We start from the raw sequence: 14,875 nt of genomic DNA, 5'->3' as shown, positions 1-14,875 counted from the left end.
TTTGGGTCAGGTTTTGGGAGCTAGGCAGAGCGCTGGTCCCCTGGGGACTACTACCTGCCAAGAGATTCCTGTGCAGCTCTGGGGCTCACGCTTTACCCCCACCTCCTACTCCCGGCCGGCTCCCTATCAGGGGCATAGGAAGGCCCCTCTGGCCCCTGTTGCCCAGTCAGTCCGAGGGCCTGAGGGAGTCTTTGGGAGCCTGGCCGGCGCCCGGCAGGCCACTGCTCCCCGACTCGCTGCCACCCGTCGTCCGCCCCCCTCGGAGTGGGATTCTGGCCTCAGGCTCTGCCAGGGCCCGGGCGGAGCCGGCTGAGGGAGGCCCCGCCCCCAGCCCGCCCCCGGCCCGGGGTGCGAATCCGGAGCCGGCGAGCGGCGGGAGATGCTGGAGGTTTGCGAGCCGAAGCGGCTGCAGCTGGCGCCGCGTCTGCCCCGCGTGCCCGGAGCGGATTCTGCCCGCCGCCCCCGGAGCCCTCGGCGCCCCACTGAACACGCGATCGCTTCCTCCGTGTGACTGACCGGCGCTGCAGGTGCGGGGCGGGCCGCGCGGGGGGGGGGCGCCCCCCGAACGCACGTTGTGGGGGTCTTGGGGGATTGAGTCTCTGACTCAAGGTTCGGCTCGCTCAGTGAGCGGGGGCTCCTCGAGGGCTTGGGGTCCCAGCGGGGGCACAGCACGCGGGATCTGCAGATCCGGGGGTCGGCGTGCGGGGTTGGGCTTAAAGTTCCCCGTCACCTCGGACGGCTCGGGGGTCCCAGGGGAAGCCTCTGAGCCTCAGGCCCAGGCGAATCTCCCCTCCCTGCCCCCTCCCCCCGCCCCCCGTCTCGCTGGGCTCCTAATTGTGAAAACCTTAACCCTCGAACATTCGTGGTGCCCCATGGGGGTAGGGGTCAGGGGCTGAGCCGACCCTCCTGACTCCCAGGGCCGCCTTCAACCCCTCCCAACTGCCCCCGGGCCCCCTTCCTCCCGCTAAGCAGTCACTAATTTCCATGACAACGGAGAGTTCTTTATGGGCGACAACCTGAAGGGGGCTGGGCGGGGCTGCCGCGGGGTGGGGGAGGAGGCTCCAAGCCCCTGGGGCCCAGCAGCCCCCTAGCCGAGATCCTGCTTCCCTGCCTTAACGTGGGGGCCAGCGGGGGGTTCGGGGCACCGACTCAACGCTGCGCGGTGGGGGTAGGGGACGCACATGTTTCTGCTGGGAGGTGCGGGGCTTGGTGCTCACACGTGTGCCTCCCGCATGTGTGTTGCTGTGCCAGCGGGGGCGAGTCAGCAGCGCTGGGGAAGGGGGTCAGGGTGGCACCACGGTGGGGAGCAGGGCCCCGGTCTGGGGAAGTGGGGGGGTGGACAACGAACAAATGAATTTCTGCCTTCCCCAGCGTGTAGTGTCTGGCAGAGACCCTAGGCTCTCCCAGCCCCCCATAGCTCTGCCAAACTGCTTTTGTCCGCACCCCCTAGACAGAGCCTGCTCCACCAGGTTTCCTTCTGGGGAGCAGGGCCCTCTATCCTTCACCAAAAGCTTAGCCTGCCCCAGTCCGGCCCCTGTCCTGCTGCCCCACTCTAAGGCCCAGACTTTGAGCCCCCCAGGACCACCTAGGGAGACCTGGTTCTCCCCCCCTCCCCCACCCTCACCTTCCCAGTTGAGTTTTAGCCACCTGCTGGACCCCAGTTTCCTCAGCTGGGAAATTGGTGTCTCTACTCCCCTCGGTGGCAGGCTGGGCCCCAGGGGTGGGGCAGAGGTCTCTCCGCCTTTCTTTCACAGCATTTGGTGTGGACCCCCAGGTGCCAAAGGCTACCTTTCCCATATCTGCTGCTGACCCTGTCCAGCCCGTGGCCTGGCTACCACTCACTGGCAGATGGGCAGTCCTTGCCCTGGGAGAAGGCTGCAGAGTCCATGATCTCCATCTAGGGAAACTGAGGCAGGGGGTTGGTGCTGTGCAGTTGTTTCTGGGTTGTTCAGGGTGCTGTTTCTGCCCCCCCGACAGGATCCACTGTTGGAAAGGGGGACGGCTGCAGTAGGGAATTAGGCCGAACTGCAAGAGGGGCCCGAGGGACCCAAGGCCTAGGGAGGACCTCGGATAAGGGGGGGGGCGTGGCTGGGGAGTCTAGGCAGGGCTGGGCCAGCTGAGAGGAGGGGCTATAAAGGGAAGCAGCCAGGTCTCTGAGCTTCATTTCCCACCACCACATTTGTGTCTTCCACATGATGGACCTGCCTTACCTAAGCTGCCTGATGACCGGGAGAGGGGCCATGGAATTGTTCGGAGGGGACTGCACCAGCTGACCTCTTCTCCCAAGCCATGGTTATGCCTCCCACACCAAGTCCAATGCATATCTGAGGGATATAGGAGGGTTCAGTGTCAACGGTCCAGGAATCACGGACAGCTCCTACCCAGGTGTTCAGAGCACATGGCTGTGGGGGCCTTAGGGCTCTGCTGGGCACCCATAGGCCCCTTCAGAACCCCCTGCCCATCTTCCCCTCCTGTGTCATTGTGCCTGTGTCCTTTTTATTGTCACCTCTTTGCTCCCCTTTCATTACAGTTTCTGCCTTTGTCCCTCTCCGTCCCTGCCCCTTTCTCTTTTCTAAAGTCTCTCACTTCCCCCACCTCCCCTTACTTGACGGCGTCAGGTCACAGAACCCATGGGGAAAGAGTCGGGCCAGTCTCAGGGAATTCTTGGAGAAGAGGTTTGGCCAACACCTCTCCCATTCCCCTTCCCTTTGTTTTAAAACTTCCATCACCATAGCAATCCTTTACTCTGGGGCCTTCCCCTTCATTTCCCTCCTCCACCCACAGGGAAGCAGGGACCCCAGTGGATTTTCCTTCAGGGGTTCAAAGACTGGGACCCCAGGTGCGTGGGAGGACCTTGGCTCTTACCTCTGCCATGCCAGGTTCAAGGCTGAACTTTCTGGACACAGCACTGGATTGTATGCCCACCACTGAGACTGGAGAGACCCCCCTCTCCTTATTCCATCATTAGATGGGAGAGTCAACAGCAGGAACTGCGGACCATGGTTTGGCTAGAGCCTGAGGCCAGCCAGGGCAGCGCCCTACCCATGTCCCAGGGCAGTGGGCTAGAAGCTGGGCTCTGCCTCCTGACACCAGACCCTGAGGGTGAAGTCTCCATTTCCCCCCCATCTTTCCAGTGAGACCTCAGCTGTGGGCCAGGCAAGGCTTGGGCCTAGGCATGTCCTTTGTAGCAGGAAACCCAGCCCCAGTCCCTGAGAGAGAGCAGGGAAGGGGAGGGGGGTATCTGAAGGCTGGTGTTCACAGCTGCCACTAAATTGGGAGGTGTTGCCCACAGTTGTCGGGAGGTAGCTGGAGGCCTCTTGGGCCCCTCTTGGCCTCCCAAGATTTACTGCAAGCTCTGGAACTCCACATGGGAGAGGACCAAGGCAGCAGGAAACTTGTTTATGGCTATGAAAGGTGGGGCCTGAGCCAGGCTGACCCCGGTGGAGGAGGGGACAGGACTCCAATGCAGGACCACTGGGCCTCTGGAGCCAGACTTGCTTAAGGCTGCAGTAGGGCCCCTAGGGGACCCTTTATTACCAGGGCACCAACAGGCAGAGGCTCCCTCAGGGTTGCCTGAGGCTCGATTGCCCAAGCCCAGGGGTCAGAACCGAGGAGCAAGCAGTAACTGGGCAGCGCTTGGGCCTCAGGCACTTGGAGCCAGCTGGGGGGCAGTGGCAGTGCCAGGCTCCGCACTTCCCCCAAGCTCTCTTTGGACAGCTCCGCCGTGCACACTGTTTCTCTGCAGAAAATGGAAGGAGCCATGTCTCTAGGGAAACGGCCGCTATGGGGCTTCTGTGCTGTCCTGTGTCCCAGTATGGACCCATGGCACAGCCCAGGTCCTGCGTCAGTGGGAGGAGAGCTCTTCACTGTTGGGTAGTGGGTCTGGGCTGTCTGGGCCATGGGGGTGAGAAAGCAAACCCCTTTCTGCCTGGCCTTCCACTGTTCTTGAAGCTGTCCCTTGACGGCTCCTCCCAGCTTCAGGGTCCAGGCCCCCTTTGTTGCCAGCAGGTGCCAGGGGCTTGGTGCGTACACCAGCAGCCTCCCAAGCAGCAGCAGTGGGTAGCAGGTGGTGGAGTGGGTGAGGATGGAGGGGACCCCTTTTCTCCTTTCTTTGCCCTGGGGCTAGGCTGGGGATGGAGACAGATGAGTGTTTTAGGCTGGCGAGGAGAAGCAGTACTGGTGGCGATCAGGGCCCCCATGGCAGGGGGGAGAGGCAGATCTGCCCCTTCCCCAGCCATGAGGTTTTAGGATGTGGATCCAGGCTGATGTGACTGTGAGCAGAGGCCTGGATTTCTGTGGTGAGAGACAGACTGCAAGACCAACCCTGGGCTCTTGTGGGCACAAGTGCATATGCGTGGCCGAGGGCAAGATCAGGCAGGGCATATACAAAACCTCCCCCGCCACGCGGCAGAGCTGGGAGCTGGTGGAGCGGGGCAGGGGGAGATGGAGCTTCTGGAAGGTATCTCAGAGAAGGGCCGTTTTGAGTCTGGAGCGGCAGGATCATTTTAGACGATTTGTTGCACCAACAACCTTATAATGTCAGAAATCACAAGGAAAGAAGAAAGAGATTAAGCCCTTGTCTGGACACCTAGCTCATGGGGAGGCTGCTTCGCAGGGAGGCCAAGGTGGCAGGGCCCTTGCCAGGGCCCACACTCCCTGCCATCGAATGGACACAGTTGAGCTGGCGAGTCACCTGTTGTTGGATTTTAGGTAGTTGCTGATTTTTTTTTTTTTTACGTTATAAATAACTCTGCTGTGACAAATAGGATACTGATGGGAGGCTTTGGGGGAAGGGCATTCCTGCCACCGGGAACGGTGTAAGCAAAGCAACAGGGCTGGGACATAGGTCCCTCCCAGCTTCCTGGGGGGCCCGCAGCCTAAGGGACCACCCTCCCGCCCAGTACGCAGGCCTTGGATTCCAGCCTGGAAAGGAAATTGCGGTGCGGTAGCGCCACTGAGGGACTGATACGGGCCCCCTCCCCCAGATTGTTGGGGCATAGAGATGGGTGGCCGGCAGTGGTGGGTGGCTGTGCCTCTGCTCTCAGCTGCGAGTGTGGGATTCCAGCCACATGCTCTTCTCCGGCAGACGCAGGAGCAGGGCTGTGACCATGGCGGCAAAGACACACAGTCGGGGACGATCTTCAAAGCTTCCCTTGTTTGCCTCCGCAGTGCCTCACAAGATGGCTTAAGCCCTGGCTTAAATCACGCTGATGAAATGCATTTGCATTCCCTGAGCCCAGGATGAGGGAATGATGGAATTTGTTCCCTAATGCTGAGGGCAGATTTGAGGGAAAACTTCTGGGACTATGACCCCTGGGAAGTGGGTGGCCTCTGCCTAGGAGGAAGCAAGCAAAAGCCAGGGCTGGCCACGGGGCTGGTGGGGGTCCTGGCCTTTGACCCTGGCTGGCAGAATCGCGGTGACCCAAGCTGCCTCCTCTGGGGGTGGCCTCCTCCCTTCTCCACTCCCTCCTATAGCCGGGAGTGACTCTAGGTAGGGGAGCATCTAGGTGGTCAAGGCCAGAGGCCGGGCCCGGTGCACAGCACGTGCTCATCCGTGCGGAGGATATGCGCACAGTCAGCCGAGGCTGAGCTTGCCGTGGCCCCAGAATCACATTGGCCGGGCATTATGGAGGTCCAGGCACTCACCAACTCCCCTCCTGAAGTTGACCTCTAGCAAGAGCTGCGAGTGCCCTTTCCTTTGGGTGCTGGAGCCAGTCCCCCCCCCCCGCACCGCACGAGAGGATTGGGTGAGTGGCGTTGCAGACCCACGGGTGCCAGGCCCCAGGTGCCAGAGTGCCTGCGTGTGGTCACCTTTGTGCCTAGAACACCCACCCCTGGCCAGGGACCTATGCCCTAGACCTGACTGCCCAGGCCTCCTGTGGGCCCCGGCAGCGAGGCACTCACTGGCAGACTTGTCTGACTTTTTTCCAGACTATTACCCCTGCATGCCTCCTGGCAAATCCTTCCCCTCTAAGACCCAGCCCTGACACCCTTTCTTCCTCAAAGCCTTTCCTCACTTCCACCCAAATGGGCGTCCTCTCTCTGAGGAAACTCTCCAAGCGCTGTGCCTGAATACAACGTTTATTGAATCAATAAAGGTAATTGTAGTAAAAATTCTTTTTTAAAAAAAGATTTAATTTATATGAGAGAGAGGGAGAGAGAGGGAGCATGAGCATGAGAGAGAGAGAGAGAGAGAGAGAGAACACAAAGCAATGGGACGCAGAGGGGCAGAGAGGGCGAGGGAGAAGCAGACGCCACCCTGAGCAGGGAGCCCTACGCGAGGCTCGATCCCAGGACCCTGGGATCACGACCCGAGCCAAAGGCAGATGCTTAAACAACTGAGCCACCCGGGTGCCCCTGTAGTAAAAATTCTAACAGAAAAGTAATAAAAGATATAAATCTGCCCCTCTAACACCTAATTCTTTGCCCCAGAGAGCACTCTGATTTTCTTAGGTGTCTTTCCAGAATTGAGTTTGTGAGTATACATTGGTACATAAGCTTTAAAAAATTTACCCAAATAGCAGCATCCTTGACCCATCATTCTGTCCCTTGCTTTTCCGTTTAACATCTCAGAAACTGTCCGGGGGCGCCTGGGTGGCTCAGATGGTTGGGCATCTGCCTTCGGCTCAGGTCATGATTCCAGGGTCCTGGGATCGAGCCCCACATCGGGCTCCCTGCTCCACGGGAGGCCTGCTTCTCCCTCTCCCTCTGCCTCCCCACCTACTCATTCTCTCTCTCTGTATCTCTGTGCCTCAAATGAATAAATAAAATCTTTAAAAAAAAAAAAATAAAATAAAAAATAAAAAAAGAAACTGTCCGACCATAGCACATTTTGCTACTATATTCTTTGTAATAACCACCAAGTACTCTTTCATATGGATGGCCATAATTTTTTTTAAAGATTTTATTTATTTACTTAGAGAGAGAGAGAGCACGAGCGGGAGGGGCAAAGGGAGACGGCGCGAGAATCCCAAGCCGACTCCTCGCTGAGCAGAGAGCCCAACACAGGGGCTCGATCCCATGACCCTGAGATCATGACTTGAGCCAAAATCAAAAGTTGGACACTTAAGCGACTGAGCCACCCAAGTGCCCCAGGATGGCCATAATTTTTATTAACATTTTAAAATTGTGAAATATAACAAAAATCTAGAAATGTGCCCCCCAACTTGTACGTACATTTTTACAAATTATTATAAAAACAGACACCTGTGGAACGACACTCAGGTTCAGAAATCAGCCCTCCAGAATCTCCCCGTGTCCTGACTCAATCACAACTACTCTCTTTCTCTCAGAAGGACTTGTAGTACTTATTTCCTAGCTTTTTTTTGAAAATAGTTTTACCAGAATGTTTGTATCCATACACAGTACAGGTTAGTTCTGCATGTTTTGAACTCTGTATCAATAGGATCATGCTCTATGTACTCTTTTGTGTCTTTTCCACGCAACACTACGTTGGTGAAATGCACCGCGTGAGCGTGAGCGTGATCGGGTGTAGCTGTAACTCCTTCATTTCTATCGCTGTGTAATATTCCATCGTGTGACTGTGCCATATTACGTCCTGCTGCTGGTGGCTATGTGGGCTGTTTCCAGTTTGGGGCAATTACGAATGTTGCCACTATGAGCCTTCCTGTATGAGTGGTCTGCTGCATAAATGTATTTCTGTAGGGCATATATTTAGCAGTGCAAATGCTGGTTCATGGGGCATGTTCAACTTTAGCAGTTTTACCAAACTGTTTTCCAAAGGAGAGACTTAGCCTCCACCAGCAGTGCTTATGTTCTCCACGTCTTTGCCAACACTTGGGATCTTCAGACTTTCAGAGATGGCCATCTGCTGGGTGGGTGGTTATAGCCCCCTTCACCTGTGTAATAGCTGAAATATAAAGAAATCATTTGGTAAATCTTTTGTTGTTGTTGTTGAATGTATACAATACAAAATGATTCCTTGCTATGTCAGTGTAATATGTTTTTCGTAAGTGGGGGCTGTTGTAGCTCAGGCAGCCGAGCCGAGTGGCATGAGCCACGACCAGAAAAGCAGGGGTGGGAGCCTGACCAGCCTCTAGCCCTTTCTGATGCAGTCTCTGGCCCTTGCTTGGCCTGAGCCAGGCTGGGGTCTCCCGGAGGCGTCCTCTGTATTGCGGGGAGAAGCCTCCATGTTGTGGTACAGCTGAGCCAGACTCCATCCTGCCTGCAGCTCAGACCCTGGCAATGCCGTTTGGGTGTGTGACTCTGGGTGATAAGAAGAACTATAACCAGCCGTCGGAGGTGACTGACAGATATGATTTGGGACAGGTCATCAAGACGTGAGTGCTGGGTCTGGTGGTCAAGGGTGGGTGGGCAAGGGCTGGTGAAAGGGGAGCAGAGGGCAGCCCACACTGAGGCCAGGGCTGAGTGGGGTGCTTGCCGGCTGCAGTGAGGAGTTCTGTGAGATCTTCCGGGCCAAGGATAAGACGACGGGCAAGCTGCACACCTGCAAGAAGTTCCAGAAGCGGGACGGCCGCAAGGTGCGGAAGGCGGCCAAGAACGAGATAGGCATCCTCAAGATGTGAGTGTGAAGCCTAGGGGGAGGGTGGCCTAAGAGGTAGCAGAGAAGGGTTTCAAGGGCAGGGGGCCTCAAGCAGTACCAGCCTCTGGCCAGTTTGCTGTGGCCCACAGTGGCAACCAGAGCCTCTCTTAGGGGTTTACCCAGCCCTAACTATTGGCCCTTCTCCCTGCCGCCAGGGTGAAGCATCCCAACATCCTGCAACTGGTGGATGTGTTTGTGACCCGCAAGGAGTACTTCATCTTCCTGGAGCTGTGAGTGTGGGCCTGGGGTCCCAGGATTCCTCAGTCCCCAGGGCCTTTACTTGCTCTGCCCTCTGCAACCAGGGAAAGCCCCCTTTCTGGACCCTGGGGGTCCTGGGTCCCTGTGCCTTGCCCAGCCAGCTCCCTGATGTAGGCAGCCTGCCCAAGTACTCCTGCCCCACCCCCGATCCTGCCCACGCCGGGCTCAGGGGCTGGTGTCCCTCAGGGCCACGGGGAGGGAGGTGTTTGACTGGATCCTGGACCAGGGCTACTACTCCGAGCGAGACACGAGCAATGTGGTGCGGCAGGTCCTGGAGGCCGTGGCCTACCTGCACTCACTCAAGATCGTGCACAGGAACCTCAAGGTGAGGCCAGGAACCAGGTCTGACAGCAGCCAGCCTGGGGCTGAGGTGGGCAGCACCTTGGGGTCTTAGTCTAGCCTCTGGGGTCCTCATGGAGTCTTTCTCTGCTCACCCACATGTCATTCCTGCCCGGAGCAGCTGGAGAACCTGGTTTACTACAATCGGCTGAAGAACTCAAAGATCGTCATCAGTGACTTCCACTTGGCTAAGCTAGAGAATGGCCTCATCAAGGAGCCCTGTGGGACTCCCGAGTACCTGGGCAAGCAGGGGGTGGGGCAGGGGCAGGGTGGGAGACAGCCTTCAAGGAGTGGCTCTGGGTAAGGGAGGAAGGAAGTGTCTAGCCCGGGAAGTGGTGTGAGTGGTACCAGGCCTAGGCCTGGTACTGACCAGCAGATGGACACTGTGTTTGCAGCCCCGGAGGTGGTAGGGCGGCAGCGGTACGGACGCCCTGTGGACTGCTGGGCCATTGGAGTCATCATGTACATCCTGTGAGTGGATGGGCAGGCAAACAGGCTTGCAGCCAGGCCGGGTGGGGTGCTGTGTCCATGGCCTTCCTGGGTGACCCTGCCCTTTGGCCCCCCATGCAGGCTTTCAGGGAACCCACCCTTCTATGAGGAGGTAGAGGAAGATGACTATGAGAACCATGACAAGAACCTCTTCCGCAAGATCCTGGCTGGCGACTATGAGTTTGACTCTCCGTATTGGGATGATATTTCACAGGCGGGTGAGGAGGTGCCCAGCATGTGGGTAAAGGGAAGGGTTGGTGTGGGGGACCTGCTCTCAGCCTTCTCTGCTGGACTCTGCTCCTACCTCCCAGCCCATTCATCACCCATAGACAGTGAGATGAGGTGCCCATGCCTAGCCTCTCCCTGGCTTTGTCCCCAGCCAAAGACCTGGTAACAAGGCTGATGGAGGTGGAGCAAGACCAGCGCATCACCGCAGAAGAGGCCATCTCCCATGAGTGGTGAGCAGGGCCCATGGAGGACAGAAGGAGAGGCCAGGTTTCCCTTGGCCTAGTCCTCCTCACATCTAGTAGCCCCCATCCTTGAGGCTTTGAGTAGGGGCTGGGGGTGCCCAGAGCTCAGGCCCAGCCCAGAGGGCCTGCCTGGTAACCTCTGGATCTTAAGAGAAGAGGGCTGGGCAGTCTCCATGAAGGCCTATACCCCCTCAGATCCCGATGCACTTGCACCCTTTCTAGGATTTCTGGCAATGCTGCTTCTGATAAGAACATCAAGGATGGTGTCTGTGCCCAGATTGAAAAGAACTTTGCCAGGGCCAAGTGGAAGGTAAGGCTCGGATGACTCCCTTTCTTGGACTGATCCCAAGAGCTCCTTCTGCCACACAGTCTCTTGCCTGTATCACACCCCTGCAGCCACACAAAGGCGTTGATTCAGCCATCAGGTGTGGCTGTAGCCACCGTCTGCCTTACGTGGGTGTGTGAACAGCTGGGTCCCTGGCCTGCTGCCCTGGGGTGGTCAGAGGCTTTGGCTCAGAATGGTCTGGCTTTGGCTCTTGCCAAGGAACGGATCCGGCTTCTGTAAGCTCACTCTGGGCCTCTCCCCGCTGCCCTCCTTTCAGAAGGCTGTCCGAGTGACCACCCTCATGAAACGGCTCCGGGCCCCGGAGCAGTCCAGCACAGCGACAGCCCAGTCTGCCGCAGCCACAGACACTGCCACCGCTGGGGCTGCAGGCGGGGCCGCAGCTGCAAGTGGGGCTGCCCCAGCCCTGGGGGGCAGTGCCACCTCAGCCACAGCGGGTGCTGTTGCTCTTGCCGCAAAGAGCGATAATGCAGCCCCCGCAGACCGTAGTGCCACCCCAGCCACCGATGGCAGTACCACCCCGGCCACCGATGGCAGTGTCACCCCAGCCACCGACGGGAGCATCACCCCAGCCACCGATGGGAGCATCACCCCAGCCACCGATAGGAGTGTTACTCCAGCCACTGATGGGAGAGCCACACCAGCCACAGAAGAGAGCACCATGCCCACCACCCAAAGCAGTGTCACACCAGCCACCAAGGCAGCTGCCACCCCTGAGCCGGCTTTGGCCCAGCCGGACAGCACAGCCCCCGGGGGCACAACAGGCCAGGCTCCACCCTCTAGTAAAGGGGAAGAGGCTGCTGGCTATGCCCAGGAGTCTCGGAGGGAGGAGACCAGCTGAGTGAGCAGGCTGGTGTGGGGCAGGGGGCGGGCAGGAGGGTGGGAGAGTGGATGAGGGGCTTCTCACTGTACATAAGAGTCACTGGCATGATGCCCTTGCTCCCTCCTGCCCCTGCCTCCCAGTGTGGGGCATGTTTGGGGGCCACGGGAGAGCAGTCTCATCTCCTGTGTGTATGTGCGTGAGTGGTGGGCAGGCCAGAGGCAGGACCGGCCCCAGCCCCTGCATGGATTCCTTGTGGCTTTTCTGTCTTTCGCTAGCTTCACCAGTTTCTGTTCCTTGCGGGATGCTGCTCTAGGGATACTCAGGAGGTCCCTGCTCCCTTTCCCCTTCCCTTTTTGCCTCACAATTTCCCCAGGCAGGCCCTGCAGGTCCCATCCTCTCCCAGGCCCTAAACTTGGGTGGCCTTGCCCTGAGAGCTGGTCCTCCAGCGAGGCCCTGTCAGCGGTCTTAGGCTCCTGCACATGAAGGTATGTGCCTGTGGTATGTGGGCTGCTCTAAGAATGGACACAGGCTGGTATAGAGAATGTACAAATCTAGGGCAGTATGCTTTAAGACAAGACTGGTCGCATGGTTGGGGGCACTGCTTGGTAGCTTTGGGGGTCCTCAGAAGTGAAAGAGAATGAGTAGGGGGGTAGAAACGTCCACCTTTGTTCCTGGAGAGTTCCCACCAATAATATCCTTGTGGTATTTCCTGCCCTCCTGGGTTCTGCAGTGGGTTGCCCTGTGCCCTGAGCTTCATGAGCCTGTAAGGGGAAGGAGGGAACAGTTGGGATGTGGCAATGAAAACTGGGAAGGCAGAGTGTAGGCCCAGTACCTAGTGCACCAGCTTAGCTGGGTCCTTACCCTGAGCCAGACAGGGAAGGCTGATAGCCCTTGGCTCTTCTCTGATGGTGTTCCTCAGGCTCAGGCTACAGTCCTCTCCATCCCAGGGGGCCTGCCACATGGCAGTGTCCCATAATCTGATTTGAGGTTTGCCCTTCACAGGGGCAGATTTCTGCTCTCCTAATTGAAAAATAAAATAGAGAGGAACCCCCACCCCCGCCCCTCTATGTCTGTGACCCATTTCCCCTTCTGTCAGGGCTTAGAGAGAGGCCCAGGTGCCTCTGAGCTATGCTGAGTTGCTTTTACTGGGATGAGGAAGTGGAATAAGGCTCCCCAGTTTCCTGATGGAGGCTCCTGGCAGGTACCCTTTGTCAGACCCCACCACAGCTTGGGCAGGCAGCCACACTGGTCCCGGCCTTTGCTCGGCACTCCAGTGGCAGTCCTGCCCTTCTCCCTGCATGCCTGTGGGTCTGCTCTGGTGTATGAAGGTCGGTAGGCTAACTGTGTGCCTGCTGAACCTGGCAAATAAATGTCACCCTGCCAAAGCCTCTGGCCATCCTCTTGCCTTTGCTTCCTCTGTCTTACTGGGGAGGGGCCCCTGGAAGGCAGTGGGGAGGGAAGAGGCTGGGAGTAGGTTCACATGTCTGTGCTCAGTGCCATGAGGATTGCTTGGGCTGGGTACAGATCATTCTTTACCACTGTGTGTTCCTTGATTGTGGCGGGTCCTCTGGACTCTAGAAATCCATGTGGGTGGTGGGTCCTGTCCTGGGCTTGTGCCAAGGAAAACCCCCTGGACTGCTGTTCTGACAAGTCCTGTTGAACAAGGAGCCCTTGTCTTGACTTAGGCATATAACTGAAACTCACCACAGACCAGCCACCATAGGGAGAGACCTTGCCCATGGCCAAAGTGGGCTTCCCTGGGTTGGGGAGAGGGTGCAGGGTGGGCAGTACACAAAGGTTCTATGCTGCCCTTTGTGTTGATTCCTCCTCCCTGTGGACAATGCCTGTGCTTTCCACACAGGCCCAAAGAACTTCACTCTGGGTCTACTTCAGGTGGAACAAATCAACATTAGATCATGGGGCTCTACATAAGGTTTCTTCTGGGGAGAGGGTAGTAACACTGCTAAAAACAGTTAAGCATGAAAACTGCTAGGAAGACTTGTTCCAGTCCTGACTGGCCCAGATGAATTCACCAGGGATGCTGCTCTTTCTCAGGGAGAACCCCAAAGATGACTTCTCTGATGTGGGAATCAATAAAAGGGTTTGTTAGTCACTGGTCTATAAAGCATCTGGGCCTCCAAAATTGTAACCCCACTATACAGTCCAGAGGCATGCTGGTCCTCCTGAGAGCTAAGAGCGAAAGTCAGGGTACTGGCCTTGCTGCCTCCAAACTTAGGGATCATCATGCCTTGCTTGGATAAAGCCAGAGTAAGCTTGGGGTGTCCTGAGGGGTTGGGACCTGTGTCCATCTTTCTAGGACCACTCAGAGCCGAAGGCTGAGAGGGTGGAGCATTCTTTTAGTCTGTGGGAACTACGGGCGTACGGTCGAGCACTGCCCAGAGCCCAAGGGACCGCTCTCCATCGGGACCATCGTCCCATTCCCCTGTGGCTTCGGTCTTCTCGACTCTCGAAGTGCAGAGAAGGCTGCCCTGACAGAACTGGGCTGAGGAGCCAATGCCCGGCGCGCCTCGCACCAGATCTGGCGTCGGACCATAATGTCTTGTCTTGCCCCAGAAAGGGGCCCGCCGACGGCGTAGCTGCCGCGAGTACCCGCCGAATCCTTCCGGGAGCCACTGGAGAATTACAGCTGACAGTCCCGCGCTCAGCCCCAGGATTCTCTTCGGTCGTTAAGCCCCGCCCCCATGGTTTGTCCAATCCGGACCCAGCCTCCCCGTTCCTTATAACCACTTCCGGTCCGCTCCCGGAAGTTGCGCAGTGGAGCCAAATTCGAAGCCCGCGGGGACGCGGGGGCGCGGCCGCGAAGCTGGACCGGTCGAGGTTTCCTCGGCTGCCTGATCCCCTTTAGACCAGTCATCATGCCTATCCGTGCGCTGTGCACCATCTGCTCAGACTTCTTCGACCACTCTCGAGATGTGGCCGCCATCCACTGCGGCCACACCTTCCACCTGCAGTGGTGAGTGACCGTAGTGGCGGGGCCGGGCTCTCGGCCTGGTACGGCTACGGAACTGTGGGGTATGGGGTCCCCGGGCGGAGCCCAGACAGGTGATTAAGACGGCACTAGCCTGAGCCCCACCGTAGGTTCCTGACCTGGACTGAGGCGGGTCTGGGCAGGCTCCCCGGAGGAGGTGACAGCTGAACTGAGTCCAGGGAAACAGAGTTGGTTCAGTGAAGATAAAGTAGGGGGCTCCTTGATCCGCTGGCAGAGAGGTGTGACTTCAACACCTCTGGGCGGAGGTAAACTTTGGCCAAATTAACGAGGCCTTTTATTTCTTCGAGATAACCTGGTAGGCTTCTGGCTATCCGATTTGTTGTGGTTTGCTTGATGGTTTGGGATTATTCTACCCAGAGTCATCTCGTTGGTCAGACACCCCAGTGTATTCACTGACTCCAAGAAACCCAAGATAACATGGATGGGCAAGGGGGCGCCTGGGTGGCTCAGTCAGCCTTCTGCTCCGGTCATGATCTCAGGGTCCTGGGATTGAGCCCCAAGTCGGGCTCTTCGCTCAGCGGCAAGTCTGCTTCTCGCTCTCTTTCTCAAATAAATAAATAAATACATAAAATCTTTAAAA

At 57.6% G+C, this 14,875-nt stretch overlaps 2 protein-coding genes across 2 annotated transcripts in view; both read left to right on the top strand.

The window, feature by feature from the left end:
• Window positions 1-337: 337 nt before the first annotated feature.
• Window positions 338-12,673, top strand: CAMKV (CaM kinase like vesicle associated). The gene is made up of 11 exons (XM_032411311.1): window positions 338-527; window positions 8,192-8,300; window positions 8,411-8,542; window positions 8,719-8,793; window positions 9,008-9,146; window positions 9,282-9,402; window positions 9,556-9,631; window positions 9,731-9,867; window positions 10,029-10,107; window positions 10,342-10,429; window positions 10,722-12,673. The coding sequence occupies exons 2-11, from the start codon at window positions 8,206-8,208 to the stop codon at window positions 11,301-11,303; spliced, it is 1,524 nt and encodes a 507-aa protein (XP_032267202.1). The 5' UTR covers window positions 338-527; window positions 8,192-8,205; the 3' UTR covers window positions 11,304-12,673.
• A 102-nt stretch (window positions 12,674-12,775) lies between these two features.
• Window positions 12,776-14,875, top strand: part of TRAIP (TRAF interacting protein) — a 22,348-nt gene continuing 20,248 nt past the window's right edge. Inside the window, exon 1 of the mRNA XM_032411312.1 lies at window positions 12,776-14,259. Coding sequence (XP_032267203.1) covers window positions 14,162-14,259 — 98 coding nt within the window. The 5' untranslated portion in view covers window positions 12,776-14,161. The remainder of the gene's footprint in view (window positions 14,260-14,875) is intronic.

This window comes from Phoca vitulina, unplaced genomic scaffold (assembly GCF_004348235.1).
Source record: "Phoca vitulina isolate PV1807 unplaced genomic scaffold, GSC_HSeal_1.0 scaffold13, whole genome shotgun sequence".
Lineage (NCBI taxonomy): Eukaryota > Metazoa > Chordata > Mammalia > Carnivora > Phocidae > Phoca > Phoca vitulina.
Note: the sequence above shows the minus strand (reverse complement) of the source record. Positions and strands in the feature narration are given on the sequence as shown.

Coding starts and splice junctions, on each gene's coding strand:
- CAMKV (XM_032411311.1), top strand. CDS start 8,206: ATGCCGTTTGGGTGTGTGACTCTGGGTGATAAGAAGAACTATAACCAG. Junction 8,543..8,718: donor GAGATAGGCATCCTCAAGAT/GTGAGTGTGAAG, acceptor CCCTGCCGCCAG/GGTGAAGCATCCCAACATCC. Junction 9,632..9,730: donor GGAGTCATCATGTACATCCT/GTGAGTGGATGG, acceptor CCCCCCATGCAG/GCTTTCAGGGAACCCACCCT.